The sequence below is a fragment of the Emydura macquarii genome, unplaced genomic scaffold (genome assembly GCF_026122565.2).
Source record: "Emydura macquarii macquarii isolate MOO-44397 ecotype Brisbane River unplaced genomic scaffold, CSIRO-AGI_Emac_v2 contig_3517, whole genome shotgun sequence".
NCBI lineage: Eukaryota > Metazoa > Chordata > Testudines > Chelidae > Emydura > Emydura macquarii.
The window spans coordinates 7,282,609-7,302,764 of NW_027133654.1; the positions used below are offsets into that span (position 1 = coordinate 7,282,609).

A 20,156-nucleotide genomic window follows, 5' to 3' on the forward strand; every position below is an offset into this window, starting at 1 on the left:
GTTTCACTTCATTCACCAGATGCTTGACAGCATTTTGTACATTAAGGGAAATCCTTCAGAGTTTAAGTGAAGACTTAGCAAAAATCCTATGAAATATTTATCAGTTTTTAAAAGTAACAAAACTAAAATATGAGGGTTCATTAAGCTGGCAGATTTACTTTTCCTTGAAAATCAACTCATTACAAGACAAGGTTCTGTCTTGCCTAAACTAATAGACATTTAGTCTAACTAGGTTTTTAAATTTTTCAGCCAAAGAAGCAATCTGCTTCAGTGAATGCATCTCTAAAGCAACATCGCTGTAACTAGCTCAACGATTATAGATGTTTAATAGGAGTTTCTTGCTCTCCACGTTAGTCTTGATGAAAAGCAAGCTCTCCTCCAACATTGTATTACCAAGTTTCATTTAAAAGCTGTTTTAACTGCAAATCATATGTTTTAAGAAACTGTCTTTGGGACTGTTATCAGTCATGATCGCAAGTTAAGTGTAGACTTACCCTAAGTGGCATGCAGTGTACAGACACTGCTAGCATAGATATAAATAGCAGTGCAGACAGTGAGGCACAATTTAGGTGAACAGGGTGTCCTACCAGTTTTTCTACACATCCAAGCCAGCCTCCTAATACCTACACCGCTATTTTATGTAGAGTCCCACTGCCAGAGCCTTTCCCCACCACAGAAAAAGGCTCTAGCGGTGAGAAGACAGCAGGGAAAAGCTCTGGCAACTTCCTGCTGCAAGAGCCTTTCATTGCTGTGTGTAGCTGCACACCAGTGAGTGCAGTTGCAGCCTGCCTCTCACTGCAACAAAGCCTACACACTGCCGCAAGGGTAGACAAGCACAATTTGCACCCACAATTGATGGCAAGCTCAAAGTAGTCAGGGTTAGGCCCCTTTAAAAATACGTCCTCAGGTATCATGACTGATGTGTTCACTTTCAAAATGGTATCTTGCAGAGTCAGATAAGGATCAGCAGCTTTCTCAATTAAAAAAAAATCATCTCCAGAAAAAGCCTGCCTCTCAACTCAAGCTTTACCCAGTTATCAAAAAAAAGTTAGTCCATGCACATAATTCAGTGCTATTTTTAGCCACAGCAATCTGGTACTGCACAACAATCCAACTGACAGACATGTGACCTGATTTAGGTGTCACTACTGCCTTTAGCAAGTTAGTTTTGACAGGAACAGCTACTGACCAACTTGGCCAGAGGGTGAAAGCAGAACAATCCCTTAACAAAAGTTGTCAACACAGAGATACTCTGATGCTGTAGCTTAGAGTATAAACCCCATAGGATATTTAAACAAATCTACTCCATCTTTAAATCTTAGAAGACGAAAGAAGTAGTTTGGCTGATTTGGTATCTGCACTGAAAGTATGGAATAAAAAGACTGAACATTAGGTACTTCAAAATATTCCAGCAAAGTCAGAGATGCAGCCCATGTTCCAGGCAAAAGCAGTGTGAATGCAGTGGAAAACAGACATCACTACTTTTGTTTATCCAATCGCTAGTATACTGCTACTGGAGCTTTTGCTGTCTGGGGGGGAGACAAAGTAACCCTGAGAACAGCAGAGAGCATTTGAAATTAGACCATGTTTACAGGAGATCCATCTAAAGATAAAGTAAACGAGGCCCCAGATGGTAGAAAGCTGTCTCAGTTAAGTGGAAAAAATTGGCCTACAATGGACTAGGATGTCCTCAACACCAGGCATTGATCTGGAGGAGGGGAGATCTACTAAGAATCTCAATTTTAGTCAGTGTTACTAGCCTAGAAATAAAATGACAGAATATCCTCAATTGTGGATTGAAATTAGTTTTGAAAAGCAAAAAAAAATTAGATTTGAAAAGACCTTGTCTATTAAAAGGTCTCTAGTGACTAGTTTTGGAAGGCTAGGCTTGTAGAAATTCATACAAAATCTAATATTAGATGTTTTGATTCTTTTTGTAATTTTATTATGTGAGAAGTTTTTAAAGCCAGAAAACGATGCCATGATTTAGTTTTATTAAAATGCAGAAGGATTTAATAAGTCAGTTTTAATGATCTCTCTGGCATGAGTGACATATAACTTTCAAAATATTTAACCTAATAGTATCCCTTTAAATATAAAAGCCATGCTTGCTCAGTCAGTCTGGCTAGTTTCAGTCAGTCTTTCATTGAGGAAAGCCTGGCTATTCCAAACTTCGTCACACCAACTCTTATATTACTACTAACCTTAGATTTTTGGACTCGTTTACTTATTGCCATTTGTTTATTTTCTGCACATCACTACAGTGAAGCTAAGCAGATTGATCATATGCATTAACACACTTACTTCCAACAGGGGCATATCATAGCATTTCTCATAACAAATTTTCAAAGTTTTGTTTTAAAAAGTCTGAAATATTAAGTGTGATCAAACTATGTCAAAAGCAGTCAGTGATCACTAAAGCAGCGTGTAAAAGAATGAACCTCAAAACTGTTACGTTAAAATCACCACCACCACACTTCAAAGAGATCTCAAAAAGTGTGTAACTACTGCAAGGATCTGTTTAAGCTCACATTTACTACCAAACTGAAAGAATTCCGTTTAGAACAGCTAAGTAAAGAAACAAATTGAGGATCCAACATCAATTAGTGGCAGTCCTACACATTGTACAAAAAACCAGACCCACCTAGTAAAAATAGTAACAGAGGCTAATGAAATCTGTGGCTAAGGGGTTTATTTTCATTCCCCTTGATAAGGAGTTATGAATGTGGCTCCACGACAGATATGACCCCTTGAAAACTTCATTTGCAAATGTTGATGGAAATTGTTCTGCAAATCTAAAGCCTCTAACACAGTATTATTAACCATACTAAATCAAATGGAATACATACCAGTGAAATGCACTCTCCAGATACAAACATTAAAAATAAACAAGACTTCACCAACCAGATACCAGCTGATTCATTAAAGTACATTTTGAAATATATATGGTCTTAAATTGATAGGCTGGTATCCAACTGATTAAGCACAAAATGGGTGTTGACTAGCTCAGTATGATGGTACCAGGTCAATACTGGTACAGCAAGCAACTAACTGTCTATTGACCAGTCATCAGATAATGATTGTCTACATCAGTCATTTGGTGTAATAGTCCCAGTAATAGCAAATCAACCCTGTGACTTCTTGCTTGGAAAGCAAGGCGCCATAACTGAATCGTATTAAATTACTGAACTTTTAGAGCAATATCCATTTAAAAAAAAAAAAAAGTCTCCAATATATAACCAGACAACCTCTAACAGCTGTCTTCCTGAGGCAGATATTCATTGGGTCAGATTATTGTGTACCAGAGCCACTTCGCTTCCTGGTTAGATATTGTAATTTACATGGTATTTTGGTGGAAGTGTTGAATCAAGTATTTTAAATAATGCAATGGCATCTACGTCACACCCTATGAAAGGTTTCCGACACCACGACCACATGATTTGGGAGTTAAACTTTTTTTTTTCCTTTTTTTAAAAAGGGGTAGTTGAATGTTTGTGAAGTTAACCAATTCTAAAAAAGATTTTGTAAAAATTCACTTAAGACTTTCAGTATTTTAAAGTTATTGTCTCAAAAGGTCCATTGAAATGCCTCTTAAAAGACTTCATAAAAGGAGAAATATTTAAAAATTTCAGGAACTATATTTAAAAACATCTTTAAATGTTATGGCTCCATCTATATGCCCTACTGATGAGGTAGGTAGCCAAAATACAAACAAACATTGTAAGACTGCTGGAAACCCCCTATAAAAACCTTGCATAAGTAGTTTGCACCAATGTCCTGATTTAATACAAATATTTTTTAATTTAGAGAGATGTCCAAGCAAGTCTTGATTCACCGAGCTCTTGCTGAGTAGCATCTCATGTACTCAGTCATCCAGGGATTATCTGGCGGGGAAGGCTTTATTCTCCGGGTTCGATCCACATCTGCAGAGCGCACTCGCTTCTGAGACAGTTTCCTTTTCTCCACTTGCCTTCTGTTCTTTGCTCGTAGTGCAGACTCATGAATCTATCAAGAGATTAAAATTAGTCCATTTTGTGGAAAGAATAAGTCTAATTTTTATTCAAGAAAGCAAAGTTTGTTATTTGCCCTCAACCTTCATTCTTCTGCAAGCCAACAGAGGGAACAATTTGATTCCACATTAAGGATTCCAATGAAATTAATTATAGAACATCCTGGTATATATGTTGCTGTCACTAATCACAAAAGGGGGAAATTTTAGTGTTTATACTCTCAGATTAGATGAAACTGAGCTTCCAATATTTAGGATTCTCCACCCACCCACCCTATATTTCTCCCCTCTGGTTTCACTCCAAGGTAGAGTTGAGGTTGTTTAAGAGCCTTGAGTTTGCATTTCTATACCTTAACATGTTGGAATCTGCTAAGTGTAACCTCAACTCTGAATTTCCTGCATTTGCAAGACTTGGAATTCCTCCACTCCAGCTGCAGCCTTCATCGGCAAAACACACCAGGAAGGCCAGAGAAGAGACAAGCTACACCCAGAAATAGTGAAACTGCTTTGGTGGCAGAGGGCAGAGTGAATTTTTGCACTGGTGTCCATTTCATTTCTTAACATGCACTGCCCACTGATTTTGTTTGTGTTGGAGGTTTGAATGGCAGCTAGTCCATTTTTCTGGTTTTTACATTGCCTATTCTTAAGCATGTTTAAAATGAAGTGTTCATTTGCACACGAGGTTTCAATAGCGAGTTCTTACATTTATTAAAATAGAACTCCCACCACAGTAATCTATAAACTGTACATGGCCAATTTTAATAAAATTCATTAAAAATTCCGTTTCAACACAGTGAGTCACACATTGTGTAATAAGGTACATGAACAGTTTACAAAATGCAGAACATAAATGCATAAAAATCTGAGAGATGCTCAACACCCAGAAACTGTACAATTACAAACACTATTTCATTCCCCTTCATGCATGGCACCATGCAAACCCATTATGTGGGCCAACAAAGCATCCCTGATTTCCGTTGCAACTGTGGATTCTGCCCCAGTAAAAACCATATGCACTTCTGGTTGTATATATTAGTTCAGTAATCCAGCAGTATCTTGAGTCCACTCCTCGCAAAATTGTTCACTTTTGTCCTTGCAGATATTGTGCAGAGCGCAGCATGCCACAATAGGCTGGCACAGATGACACTGGCATCCAAACAGTTTTAAAGGCAAGGCCAATGGGATTTCAATCTGCCCAGGGCACATTCTACAGCTACAGAGCGTGCAGTTGAACCTTTTTTGCCAGGTTCTTTGAAATCAGGATATGGTTTAATAAGCTATTGCAGAAGAGGGTATGCAGGGTTCCCCTAGAACAGTGAGGACCGTGCCTCCATTTATAACAATGGAGTTCAGTGAGAATAAATGTCCTAGCTTGTCCTTGAAGGTCGAGATCTCTCTGGAAAATCCTGGCATCAGACACTCTGCCACATCCCACGCTGGTGTCCGTGAATCTGCCTCTGATCAACCAGGGCCTGCAGAACGATGGGGCCTTCGATATACATACTTTAGGTGCTCCTTGCGGTGGAGCAATTATAGGCACATAAGTCCCATCACTAGCCCCCGCAGTTTGGAAAGCCCAATTTTCTCAAAGCCAACAATTATTTCAGAAACATTGTTTATGCCAGCTTTTGGGTAAGTCTGTCCTGATTGCTTACAAACCTCTGCCATCACAACCCCAACAACTGACTTGCCAAACAAACCGATTTGCCTTAGACCTATAGAAGTCTGAGGTAGCCAGATTCCAGATTGCTAGAGCAACCCACTTCTGGACTGGGACAGCCTCCCTCATGTTGGTGTCCCAACACCACAGGGTTGGGACAAGCTGATCATAAGTCTTCAGAAACATCTGCTTCTTCATGGAAAAAGTTCTGGAGCCAATGCTGGTCATCCCAGGTCTGCATGATAATGTGATCCCACCAATCCGTGCCTGTGGTCCTTAGGTATGGGAAATCTGCAATTATGGCAACAAGCATGAGCGGCTTCAGCCAGGTTGCAGCTGCCATGTCTGAGATACCCCCTGCTGAGAGATGCTTTCTGTAGAACAATTACTGCAGCCAAAACATCCATCAGCATCTCACAGATGCTCTGCCCAATCCCCAAAACAGGAGAGAAAGCATGAGCTGGACAAGGTCTTCCACCAGTGCTGGATCCAAGTTGATGACTTGGATGCTAGAAGCATGCAGACTCAAAAACGGCTTCCAGTCAAGTCCCACAGGATGGGATGGGCAGAGATGCCCCCTCACAATACACATGAACCAAGCCCTGGACCACAGCTACCAAGAGTGCTAAGAAACCAGGGATATGCCCCAGAAACCCCCAATGTCTGACTCTGGGGTAACTCAGGTCTGAGAGACTCACATAGCAATGCCACACGGACATTCATGTGTGAGCTTGGAAAAGAACAGGTCTACAGGAACAGGTCCACAGACCCAGGTTTACTATGCAGGATAGCCATAACCATAATCTACTGTCACAGGACATCAAGCCTTGATATACTCCAATTACATGAGACCCCCAGTAGTGCCTAGTCTTTGTGCACCAAAACACCGATTGACTTCAGCAGGTGGTTTGGGTGAACCAGGAACAAAGGGGGCCAGGCCAAAAGAAGAAGGTCAATGTCAGCCATTCTGTAAGACGTTGTGTTACCACAGTCAGCAGTTTCACCATTTTGGAGTAACGAGTTGTTATTCAGACATAACGTTTTTACTAGCCAGAAACACTAGCCTGCAAAAAAATGGACACTTCATGTTACTCAGTTTCTAAGGGAGTGATACAGAGGGACTCACTCATCAATAGCTGAACCACTTATGTCATTTCTAGACTGGAGCTCATCTACCTGTCTGCCTGCTTTGAGACACTTGCTGCTACCTGCCCGCTTCTGATAGACTTTCTTTCATGGCGTTCCCATCATGGGGGTACAATAATTTCATCCACTGTGTCTGTCTGTTATTTCAGTGCTACCGGGGAAAAAAAAGAAAGAACTATGCATTAATCAGAAGCTGCACCAACTGGTCATTTTAGTCTGGAACCTTTTGAAAGAGACTGGCAGTTTATTGAGGTTAGTGGAGTTGGCCTTGATCTACATTTAAAACTTCTAGCTATGTCAGTCGGGGTGTGAAAAAACCCACACCCGTGATTGACACATCGATGTAGACAAAAGCCCCAGTGTAGACAGCGATACTGACAGAACAGTGCTTCTGTTAGCATAGCTAACATCATTTGGGTGACGATGTTCCTACACCAGCAGAAAAACTCTTATCAGCCTAGGCTGCATCTATACTAGGGGGCTATGTAGATGTAGGCTCTGTTGTGTAGACATAGCCTCAGCTGTGTGATAAATACAGCAGTATTCTTAGATCCAACCAAAGACAGCTATAGACTTATTCACTGTTCTGTTTTTCTTACAGTAGAAGATACAGAAGTGATCTGTGTGCTTGAAAAATTAGTGATGGTACCAAAGTATTGGTCCAAGTTCATTTGGATTCTTCAGACAGGAGAATTTGATTCTTCTTATGCAATTGTCCCCACACCCCCACCCCAAAATCCCCATCCAAGTTCTATAATGAGACATTACTGTGTCCAATGACAGTTGGACAGTTGGCTTCTACATAGATAACAGGACCCAATCTTCAGCATCTCACAGGAGCAGGCCCTTAATGAAGAGGAGAGGGGAAGGGTATCATGTGCCTTCATTATGCTATTTGTATAGTAAGAAGTTTATAAAATTATGTATTGTATGATAAAGTGGCACAACCTCTACAGTTAAGACCAAGGCATTTTAGTTCTTGTGGTCACCACTAAAATAAAGCTCATGACTGAATTTGATTTTCCTCAGGACATAGTTATGTTCCTTGTTTGAAGAGTGCCACCTTAACTCAATTTCCTGGAATTTTTTTAATTCTAACGTTCTTGGAAGATATGTGAACTCAAGCCACTGATACTATTTCAACCTTACATTCTTTATATACATTTCAATTCAAATGGTATGCCTTTATACACTGAGGCAAAAGGTGAAAGCCAATGAAAGGAAAACCATCTATTAAAAGAGCAATTCTGGTGTCTTTAGGGCAAGATTTTCTAAAGTGATCAGTGATTTTGGGTGCCTCTGTTTTTAAATGTCCAATTTGTCACCTCTTAACAGCCAGAGTTTCAGAAGGCAAGTACTCATTACTACCTGAAGATCAGGCCTGCACGGTATCAATATGGGCACCAAATATTTTTCAGAAAGTGACTGATTTTAGCTGTTTAAATTTTAGCTTTGTGTGCATAGGGCAGATGACAGCCTCTGCTTAAGTGAAAACACTCTACATGGAACTCAATTTTCCTAAACTTGCAAAACTTAAGGCTGTGAGTCCTGCAGGATTCAGGCCTGGAGCTTTAGAGAATTTAGGTATTTCAAACCTAATGCCTCCCAGTCCCCCACTCCCAAGTGTCACTCCTTCAGACTAATACAGAGTGACAAAACAGCATAGCAGGACTAAGCTAGGAAAGCTTTTCAAGATATTAATGCCCCCACAGAAGTCCTGGATGCAGCTTAAACAAGATTTTAACATTGTTACTGGTTAAGAATAAGTGTAGTGGATTTTATTTACAGATAATACGTATTATTCCTCTTTCCCTATAGATGTGGGGAAGAAACTAAACTGTAAAAAATATTCTAATGTTTGCTTACTTCTTGCACTGAAGCAGAAGCACAGACATTGTGAGTTTTCTGGCTTCCTGTATCTGTATGTTTTTCTCCCCAGCCATATAAAGCAAATGGATGTTTATGCTCCTTTGCTGCATCTGTCCTTTGAGGACTTTTAGCTGATCTTCGATCGTTCCGACTGGACAAGGCACTTCGACTTGGATGTTGTTCTGTATGGCTGGTTGATTTGTCAGTTTCTTTTACTGAAGTCTGTCCTGCAACTTTTTCTTGATTTTCTCCCTCCGTTTCTTTTTCTAAAGGGAAAAATTAGAAATCAATTTAGCTTTAGAACTTTTAGCAATGAAGACTGCATCCATATACATACCTGAACGACATGTTTACAATCTCTTCCTCAAGTCTTATTGAAAGAAAAGAAACAGCCACCAGTTACATGACTGCAGATACACCCCATTAAGTCTCATTTATACAAAACATCTCCTTGTTAGAGCCATAGACTGACATAAAAAGAGTACGGTTAGTCATTTTATAGTTTTGGACATCAAGTATCAGATTTTTAAATAAGTGCACTCAATAAAAGGGTGTGACCAAAGCCACCTGGCAGCATTTGATGGCCCTCGTAGTACTCAGTCTATCAGCAGTATTTCCAGCAACTCCCTAGCCTACCTATTCCATCATCCTCTTGCAATTTTTTCCACATAGCCAACAAACACGTTGACATATGGCACTTAGAATCTGCCAGGCTTACTGAAGATAGTGACAGATTTGATCAGTGCACATGAAATATGATCTCACATTATAAGGGCATCTTACCCTTCCAAAAATGACTGACAATCCCTGGGTGAAAGCTTTCACGCTTCCTGATTATACATGCTTTTTCCAACTGCATTCATGGAAAGGCTAAATGTCAGCAGGATTTTGGGAAGTGTGTTTTATGTCTAAGTGTCCCACATAACACACTATGCCATGCTTCCCCCAGAGCCTGTAATATTGCACTCTGCAGATTTCTTTCAAAACAGCCAAAGCCAACAGCATTCTATTTTTTCCAGGTAGCTGACAGTTTGTTTTTTTTGTTGATGTTGTTTTAAGTAACCTGTTTTATACAAGGCCTGGTCTACACCACAAACTTAGGTTGACAGAAGCTGCCTTAATCTAATAGTGTATGCATGTACACTCCCAGGTCCCTGCATGCCCCAATACTCATGCACTCAATGCCAGGTTTGTGCTGTAGAGCAGATTGGGAGCTTGCCTTCCACTCCCTCTTTCTCCAGATGCCAACACCACGCACAGAGGCCTACCCATTAAATATATATATCCTTCAAGAGTGGAAAATTTAATTGAGCGTTTTGGCTCATTTGTAGGAGTTTAAAAATGTGTCTGGTTGAAGGTAAAAAAAGACACACCCATATTTTAGAGCTCTTATTGGACCCATCTTTCAAAAGCAAGCTTATGATTCACTGAGCATGTAAACTCTAGCACAAGTTTGGGTACTTTGCTGGCACAGGAAAAAACAGTCACATGAGAGGAAATAGCCACAGAATTATTTTTAGGCTTGGTTGTTTCGTCCATAAATTGTCACCACAGCTTGCTCAGAGAAAACATATGCCCGCCGTGGAAGCTAAGAACTCAAACTCTGTAGCCAAACAATGATGAACTGCCCAGGAAGAGTGATAAGGTGTGCAAAATGATTTGGTGTCCCATTATTCTTAATTCTTAGCACTTTTAAACTCCATCTGAAATGTGGGAATTCATCTAACTCAGTGTTGGAGTAGCTAATGGATTGGAGAAGTCAACAGGAGAGAGGGGAACGTTTAAGAACATTTAAAAAGAAACTGATTCGGTAACATACTTGGCTCCAAAGTTTAAAAAAATAAAAGGTCACCTTGGAAGGCTACAAGAAGGCAAGGGTGGAAGAAAGACTATCTTCTATAGTCTGCAGAATCCAATCCCACAGTCAACAGCAGTCGCTCTTCCCTGCCTACCCTCCAGATTAGCACTATCAGGCCAACACTTTTTTAAACCACTTTGACTCTGGATTAAGTCCAACTACAGCTACATCATATTTGATTAATTCTCCAGCCCAGGCCTGGTCTACACAAAAAACTGCACCAGTAAAAGAACAACACTTTTAATAAAACCAGGGCAGGTCAGTGTGTTGACAAATCCATATGTTGTAATAGGCAACAGGGGATTCTTTAAGCAAAGTCTAGTTTGCCATATTTGGTAGATGTACTTTGCAGTGTGGATGAAAACTGAGATGCCAATCTGTATCGATCAGTGACCCTTGTAGTGCCATCAGCACCTCCACACCAGATCCCTGTGCCTGACAGCTGAAAAGAATATCGTATGGGGAGTAACTTTTCAGCAGTACTACTGCCTAACCTGTACCTGGGGATTACAGTGGATCACAAACTGAATGAGTCAACAGTGTGGTGCAATTGGCAAGAAGGATAATATTCTGGAGTATACTAACAGAAATGTTGTAGGAAAGACATGGGAGGTAGTTGTTCTGCTTGACACTGATGAGACCTCAGCTGGAGTACTGTGTCCAGTTCTATGTGCCACACTAAGATAAATAAGGAAAAATTGGAGAGAGTCCAGAGAAAAGTAGCAAAAACGATAAAGGGAGGAAATGTTTAAAACTGGGCATGTTTAGTCCTGAGAGAAGACGACGGGGTGGGGACCTGATAACAGTCTTCAAACTCTGTATGCTAACAGCGGTTATAAAGAGGCCGGTGATCAATTGTTCTCCATGTCCATTGAAGGAAGGACAAGAAGTAATGGCTTAACCTGCAGCCAGGAAGATTTAGGTTAAATATTCAGAAAAATCTAACTATATGGGTATTTAAGCATTGGAATAGTCTTCCAAGGAAGGTTGTGGAATCCAAATCATTGGCGATTTTAAGAACAGGTTAGACAAACACCCGTCAGAAATAGTCTAGGTATACTCTGTCCTGCCCTCAGCGCAAGGGGCTGGATTAAATGACTTAGAGATCCCTTCCAACCCTACATGTCTATGGTTCAACTAACTTGTAATGTGGATGCAGACATGTTAAGGAAAGAAACAGTTTTCAAGTTAGTTGACAAAAGGCCATGTGGACAGGATCTTTATTTGGCACTCCACAACTCTTGTGTTAAGAGGTTCCCTTCCAGATGAACATTAGCCTGCGTGATAACTTTCTGCTGTGATAAATCTTAAGACATGTGCACTAACCATCCAGCACTGAAAGCTAAATAGGACACTTATTTTTTTTTTGGACAAGATTGCTAAACAAAAGAACCAGGAAAGGAAGGAGGAGGTGGCCCCATAAATGGGGCTGCTGTAGTGAAATTAGAACAAGAAGTGCTAGCCACAAGGAATGCACAAGTCACACACTAGCCATACCACAAGGAATGCACAAGTCACACACTAACCATACAAAAAGGCACAAGACTTTTAGTACAAAACTAACCTAATGAATAAAGTTGCAGTCTTAGCTCTTAAACAAAAACAACTGCATAGTTCATGATAAACAAGCACATCTCCTGGTAAGCCACTATCAGATAACTGCAGTGTGTGGGTGGATGTCAGTCACAAAGCTTGGAAGAGCTAACTAAAGAAAATGTTATTGCACTGAGCTGATATTTAGCTACCCACACAGCACTTGTAATTGAAATGAAATTTTTCAAGAGAAGTCGCTGGAGAGTGTAGCTAGTACCTCTCCATACATTTTCTAATTTTCTCTGCTTGTGCTTCAAAAATTATAGGCACTGACCAAAGAATGAAATAAGGCATATTTTAAAGTCAGCTGAGTGACCAGTAGGAGTTCAGGATTACTGTATATTATATACTGTAGAACTGTTCAGAGTATGGCGTTAGTCAGCCTGCCTGTCTGCATGCCAGAGTTGTTGCCATGCTGCGAGGACACAGCTGTCGGCCCTGTTATGCCATTGTTCATCCAACACCAGCACTGGGCTGGCAACACTGGACATGAGTGTGTCAACAGCCGCCACAAACAGATGTTGTGAAGTCAGTCATGGCAAGTCGGCAGGAACCACAGGTGTTGTGTATTTTCTTCTGGAGGCAGGCAGATCTTCTCATGGGAAGTGTGTTGTTTATTTGCACCTATTGGAACCATTGTCAGCCTTTTGTGTGGCAAGTCATTTTCACCCATCATAACCCTCCATGCAGTTTTAAGATGATGGCATCTCAAAATGTTGGCTCATATAGCTCCCCAAAACATATAAATTAGATGTTAATGTGTGGCTAGGGCAACCGCTGATGATACAGGTGGCTGCATGCAGCTCCAGATGAACAAGATGTGTATGCCAACTTCTGTGCTACTGCTGCAAAATATTCCACTGGAGCAAATATGAGTGCCAGGACTGATGTTTGTAGGACATTTGCCTCTGCTCTCCAGGAGGTTGCTGCTAGCTTCTGGATCCAGACAGTGCAGGAGGCGATCTTTTTCTTTACATGTTCTAGATGGGACATTAGACTATGGTCCAGTTTGACTCCTAAATAAGTGACAACTGGCTGGAAAGAGAATGAACAATCCTCAATACCAATTGTAAGGGGTTGATTGGTTTGGCCATTGTCCAGATGGAAAGTTATGGCCACCACCTTAGATTCACTTAATGTAAGTGGCCAGCACATTCCTGTCCGGGCTAAGTGACCCTTAGATATCATGGATCATCCCTCACATCAGCAAGAGATGTCATCTGCATATATGTACTTATTGGAAGGTCATAAATATACATCTTGAAAAAGAGAGGGGCTAGAATGGATCCTCATAGGAGTCCATCATGGAGATGCTGCACAACCCTATCTTTCATGACTGAGTGGCTACAGAGGGACCCAGTCATGTTTTCCGCTCTGTTACTGTTTCCCCTGCTCAACTGAATCAGTGCTGTGTTACACAGGTTGAAATCTGAGCCACCTATCTCCATCCAAGAACTTATTTCTGCTACACATTAGGACATCTGAGCAACAGTAATGCCTGATCCAGCTGAAGGAAGATACATATAACCATGTAAATATATTGTTGGCACTTGAACCCATAGCATCTCTTCATGTCCAGTAGTGATTTTATTTCACTGATAAAAGGTGGAAAGAGGATTTATCTTCATATGATCCTATACATGAGGGATCTCAATGAAGATGAGCAGCTCTCTATCAAGATCACCTGAAATCCATCTGTGAGGAATGACCAGACAGCCAGCTACCCCATGTAACTCTATAGATAACTTAATGGAATAGCTTCTACAGAGACCCACTTTAGAAGTTGTGTTCTCCTGGCTTAAGGCAGGAAGCTATTAGGTGTGAATCTAAGGGTATGTCTACTCTGCAAACTCCTTACAGCAGCATGTTGAGTACATATACTACACGACCTCCATCCCCCAACACAGGTATAAATAGCAATGTAGATACTGAAGCACTGCTTAACCCTGAATGTTGTTGGTATGTACCTTACACGGCTCTACATGTCCAACCAATGCCTTCAATGTCTACACTGCCATTTTGAGCACTGTGATGTCCTGTTGTGGGGAATGCCTCTAGCAGCTACCCCATCACAGGGAAAGGCTCAGGTCACAGAACAGCTCCCTGCTGCTAAAGATTTTCCCCACTGCCTCCCCTGTACCAGAGCCTTTCACTGCCACGTGTAATTACACACGACAGTGTCAACACAGCCTGATTTTCACTACAGCACGTAGCTACAGATACCCTACATGCCACCATCTGTGGTGTGCAGCACAGACATACCCTCAAGATACAACATTCTCAAAACTCCAATAACTGGCAGGTAGCCTTCCTTGCTGCTGCTGCTTTTTGCTTATGTAATTATAAAGATACACTGCTACCATAGCAACAATTTACATAAGTAGCTGTGAGTCAGGATGATCGTTATTGGCATAATTTGTTTCTTTAAAGATGTCCCACAAATGCCGGTTAGTTTCCCACTAGCCTGGGCCACGACCATTCATGATCTACAGTCAATATACATGGTATTTCAATGCCACCTTCATTTTATAAAAAATGCTTTAAGAAAAGAAGTGCTAAAAGGAACATCCAAAACTTCAGTGATTAAAGCATTTTGCCACACAGAACACTTAATGGCACAGATGCCCTAATACAGGGGTGTCAAACACACTGATGGTGACGGGCCAAATTCTCAAACTGCACTTCACAGGGGCCATGCAATACCCTCCGCCGAAAATTTCGGGCCATCTTCCCCTTTTTAGCGGCGCAGCATCAGCCCTTTTTAGCGGCGGGATTTCACGGGGGAACGTGTTGCCGGACTGAGTGCATTGCTGCTTTAAGTGATTTCTCTGCGTCCAGCATCGACACTTTAAGACATTTCACGGACTCTTAAACTGGCAATGCCGTAGGCAGAGAAATCTCTAAGTGCCAATGCCCTCACTTTGGGCGGCAGCACGTCTCAAAAAAACTGGCTGGATGCAGGCCGAATCAAAAAGGTTCGGCCCGTGGGCCGGATGTTTGACACCCCTACCCTAATACATCTATATACATGGTATAACTCCTTATTAAGTTTTTGCATACCAAATCTTCCATTTTGAGTTTCACATTTTAGTTCATTTATTTGTTTGTATATGTGTCAGGGCCTGATTTTCAGAGGTATTGTAGGAGCCTGGGTACCTATTCACTGCAATGGGAGATTCAAGTGCTCCAGAACCCCAGAGAATCAGGCCCTGTAGTGTCTGCACCAAGGACATTAGCACTTGTGTGACTGGCTTTAATTCAGTACAGTGATAACAGAAAGTAGTTACTACACAATACTGGGTGACGAGAGTTGATAATGGGCAAGGCTCCATACAGCAAGTCATCACAACTAACACCCGTGCCAGCAATCTTGGCAGAAGTCAAGGAATGAATGAGCATGAGAATCAACAGCACTCTCCCTAGAAGTAGCCTCTCCAGGGTAGGCAAGGCACATCAGCAGGGCGGCCCAGGGAGATGTGCACAGGTGCTGCCCATAAGGTACACAGTGAGCTTCAGTTTCCAAGGCTATTGCGTTCATGAAACATACTAGACACTCACTTAACCTGAATTATATAATACAAAATATTATACAATGTAATTCAACATCCCACTCTGTTGTTTTTAGTAGTCTTATTAGACAAGACTATTGCTAGGATAATCTAGAGGATTGTCTATACTTCATTACAGATTGGACTCAAAGGAAGACGATGGGGAGGGGGGCCCTAAAAAATTATTTAAAGTATCAACACCAATCCTCATTGTTTTCACAAACCAAAATATTTATTCTCTCTATTTCAAATAAAAATATTTAATTTAATTAAATCTGTCCACATTTCTAGTTTTGGCGGTTTCTAAATAAATCACAATAGTAGCCAGGCACTGAAAATAAAGTAAAATGAAAAGTAAAGGACTCGAGTGGACCACAACCTAGGGTACAACCACTTATACTTGGACTTCCCCATTCCATCCCAAACCACCACTTCTGTTATCATGAATAAACTTCAACATTACATTCTGCACCAAGCTCTGAAGGAGGGAAGATTAGAATACAAGCCGATCTTTGTTCCACCGTTTATGGACTAACACCTAAAATACTTTGCTTCCAACTGCCTCACTCTGGGTTCTTCCCGTTTCTACATGCCTCATTGAGCCCAGAAGTCTTGGTGAAGGGTTGGGAATGGAGTGACAGGCATTGAGGGAGCTTGGTCCAAGCGCCTTAAGAATTATAATGGGACCAGGACCTTTAATTGAACTCAGAAGCAACTGGAAATGCCAGCAAGAAGGTGTGGTAATTTGGTACAGTGATTAGCCTAGGTCAGGTAAAGGGTATTGTGAAATCTAAGGTGAAACCTTATGAAAGAGTACTGAATTAGGAAAGTAGGCATCAACTGCTAGATCCTCTAGCTTCCAAGAGAACAGCAAGTTACTAGGCTGCACATACATAGAAATAGCTTGAGCCTGGGGGCTTAAAAAAACCATTTGTGTATCACCCTTGGCAAGCAGGAACCTTATCATGTCAAGTGGGGAGACCTACATAAACAGGCTCTGCCTGCAGAATTTAAACCTTAGAAAGCAAAACATGGGATTATGCTTTTTAGGTCAGAAAAAAAGCCTTCCAAATGAGAAGGGAGCATAAGCAAAGCAGTGTTATTTTCCTGAGCCTCCAGGCAGTCCCTCCTAATGGGCCCAGGCTGGGGACAGCTTCAAGAAGAGTGAAATTAACAAGACCTTCTCAGAGTGGGCAATCAGGGCAGCTGCCCCGGGAACCAACCTTCAGGGGCACCAAACCCACAAGAGGGTTGGGGGGGGGGGTTGTTTGGTTTTTGTTTGTTTGCTCCAGCACCTCCTGGGTGGGGCACTGAAAACATTCGCTGCCCTGTGTGACAAGAGACCCCGGGCCAACGCTGGATCCTCCTCACTGATGCCTTGTGGGGATCATCAGCTAAACTGTTTAAAAAAAAAAAAAAAAAAAAAAAAAATCACATGATGGATTCTCCTGCTGCCGCTGCGGAAAGCGAGAGCAGAGACCAGAGGGGCGGGAAGCCCGGGCCCCCACAAGCGAGAAGCCGCGGGGACAGTGTCCCAGATTCTCCTCTCGCCCACCGACGGGCGGGCGCGCAGGAAGGCCGATGCCTTGCACCGGTCAGGCTCGGAGCAGGCAGATAGCGATGCGGGGAGGGGAGGGGAGGGGGGTTTAATCAAACACCGTCTAGCTGGAGGCTGCTCTGGACGACGGAGCCTGGCAGAGTCCAGGGCCGGTTTCACGCCTGCCTCCCAGCCGGGCTCTCCCGGCCCCATGCCACAGGCAGGGAGCACCAATCCCCGGGCGGGCAGTCATGCTCCATCCCCTCCGGAGCCGGGATCCCGCCGCCCTGAGCCCGGCTCGCCCGCTACCTACCCGCTGCTCGCAGGGGCTCCGGCGGGCTCGCCTTCCCCGCTGCTCCCGGCTCCCCAGCGCCACCGCTGCCGCCGGGACCGGGCGCGATCGGCGTTGCCTCCTCCTGCTGCTGCTGCTGCTGCTGCTGCCCGGCCGGGGGGCTGGTGCTAGGGGGCGAAGGGGAGCCGGCGCTGCTGCTGCTGTCCGGCTCCCAGCCGTCCCAGAGCCAGGGCCGGTGCGCCTGCTCCAGCAAGCGGCGGCTGAGGCGGTAGCGCAGCAGCTCCCGGTAGCAGGGGCCGCACGACTCCCACTTGGGCTCCTTGAAGCGCTTCATGTACTCGCTCTTCACGCGGGGCCGCGCGGGCACCATGCCGGGGCCTGGCAGGGCGGGGGAGGGGGGATCGCTCGAGCCTGGAGACCCCGCTGAGCTCTGCGCCGCGCGCACGCCGCCGCCGCCGCCACCACCTACCTCCCTCCCGCAGCGCCTGGGCTGGCCCCGCCCCCTCCCGCTGGAACGTTTAAACCTAAACAGCGACGTTCTGCGCCCGCCCTCGCCCTGCTCTGGCCAATCACCGCGGCGGCTGCGCATCTTCCCCCAACCCTATCTACGTCACAAAGGCGGCCTGTGGAGCGGAGGTGCGGGCCGGCGGGCGCGCTGCCGGCTCCGCACAGGGGCGGTGGCGGGGATGGACCCCTAGGGGCTGGAGGGAGCAGCGCAGCCCGCCCGCTCCGCCGAGTCAGAGGCGGGGCGGCGCTGGACAGTCGTGCAGATGCCCCCGCTGTCGATCAGGAGCCGCACCAGTGATGCCAGGGGCACTCGCAGCTGTTCCTGCTTAATAGCGGAGGGGGATGGAGTTCAAAGCCGGATCAGTGCACCCAGGAGACCAAACCGAAGTGCAGCTGGCAGCCTGGCTCCTCCCTGACCCCCCTCCATCCAGAGCCAGGGGATACAATCTACAGCCTCCCTCCTCTGTGTCGCCCCATTGCTTTTCACATACTCTTTAATTCATTCTAATCTCAGGGGGGAATCGGGCCAGGTCGGCAACCCAGTACTTAAAACAAAATGATGCCAACTTCTCCAGGATATCAGCTTTCACTAAAATAAGAAGAATATTAAAACTCGCTATTGCCATCATCATTGCAATGAAAATCTTTACAACTTGAACAGCGGGTAGAAGATGCAGTGATGCCTGCCTGAGTCCTCAGGCAATCGGAAACAGTCGCTGTGAGTGGATTAAGCTTCCCCATTCGCCTCTGTGAGATAATAACTGAGATAGATGCCTTTCCTTTCAATGTCAACACTGTTGACTATTTCACTGCTGATCAAAGCATGTAGGAAAGGGGCGGAACAATCAAATTATGAAGATCTGCACAATCTACAACTCAGTCTGGTGCCATGAATGAGTGGCATTTAGGAAAGTACCATTTTCCCCCCTCTCCCCAAATTGCCTAATGGGAGTCAAAGGAGAGAACTGAAGCCTAGGAGGGCATCTAGTGAGCCCCACTAAGCAGGAGCCAATCCTGTAGAGCAGTGTTTCTCAATTATATTTCGCCGCGGCACCCTTGCGCGGCCATGCGATACCCTCAGCTGACAAGTCCAGGAAATCTTCCCCTTTTCGGCGGCGCGGTGTAGGCTGGTTTCGGCTCCCCTGTCCTGATTCACAGACGTGCTTTCATCTGACTGAAATGCAGTCACCATTACCAGCATACAGCAGTACAAAACAATAGTTTAGGATACAAAGTTGAAGAAAGGAAATAGTGCTAGGGGAACCTTCCATTTTGGTGCACGCAAGCTAAGAAAATCAAGTCTAATTAACTGAAAAAGTTCTTTGATGGTGAAACCTATTAAACTGTGCAATAACCTAGCCTCAGCACTTGAAGCATTTTAAAATGGATTAGTCAAAACAACAAAAAATAAACATAGGGGATAATCCTATAATGGCAGCAGGATAGATTGCATAATACAATACATCTCTTCCATCTTTATCTATTGTGATTCTACACTGAATTCAATTCAAGCTAAAGGGGGAATTTAGGGAAGCAGAATGTTATTACCTAGGTATTGCCTATTCCTGTGGAGGAAAAAAAAAGGTTTGTAAAGTGCTTTGAGAACTTCAGAAGTGCATAGTATTGTCACATTACAGAAAATACTATAGCAAAACTGAATTTCTTGTAAATAGGATGAATTAATTTTACACACAGGACTTTAGATTGGAAATGGAGACATTTTTCTTTTCCTTTGCACTGCAGGCCTCTTACAGGTAACCTGTAAAATTATGTTTCCTGATTATTTAGAACATTTTATTGTTAGTGAATGTTGGCTGAATTTTTCAAATGTTACTTTTAAAGGGACACAATTAGGTTAAAAATCACATTTAAAAGTATTTTCTTCCCTTTACTGCTAACACCATTTTAGATTAATAAAAACTGAAGAATTTAAAGATATAATTTACTATTTAACACCTATGCGCTAATGGTGACTAGACTTAATGACCCAGGAGGTTACTTCCAGTCATATGTCCCATGCTGTGTACATTTTGCACTTCATTCAGCACAGACCATTCTTTCTGTTGTTACATCATGAAAATGTTTCTTCTAAAATGTGTATTTATAATTTTGGTTAACAAAGCCTGTATTTTTGGCC

The 20,156-nt window shown here is 43.1% G+C and overlaps 1 protein-coding gene across 1 annotated transcript; it reads right to left on the reverse strand.

Annotated features, from left to right (window-relative positions):
• Positions 1-2,688: 2,688 nt before the first annotated feature.
• Positions 2,689-17,972, reverse strand: CCSAP (centriole, cilia and spindle associated protein). The gene is made up of 3 exons (XM_067535832.1): positions 17,534-17,972; positions 8,682-8,950; positions 2,689-4,005 (listed from the first exon to the last, which is right to left on the reverse strand). The coding sequence occupies exons 1-3, from the start codon at positions 17,880-17,882 to the stop codon at positions 3,832-3,834; spliced, it is 792 nt and encodes a 263-aa protein (XP_067391933.1). The 5' UTR covers positions 17,883-17,972; the 3' UTR covers positions 2,689-3,831.
• Between the last annotated feature and the right edge of the window lie 2,184 nt (positions 17,973-20,156).

What these genes read in the sequence shown, in the direction of transcription:
- CCSAP (XM_067535832.1), bottom strand. Translation starts at nt 17,882, where the DNA reads ATGGTGCCCGCGCGGCCCCGCGTGAAGAGCGAGTACATGAAGCGCTTC. An exon ending in GGAGCCCCTGCGAGCAGCGG is followed by an intron (nt 8,951 to 17,533) that starts GTAGGTAGCGGG and finishes TTTTCCCTTTAG; the next exon opens with AAAAAGAAACGGAGGGAGAA. An exon ending in CTTCTGCTTCAGTGCAAGAA is followed by an intron (nt 4,006 to 8,681) that starts GTAAGCAAACAT and finishes ATCTCTTGATAG; the next exon opens with ATTCATGAGTCTGCACTACG.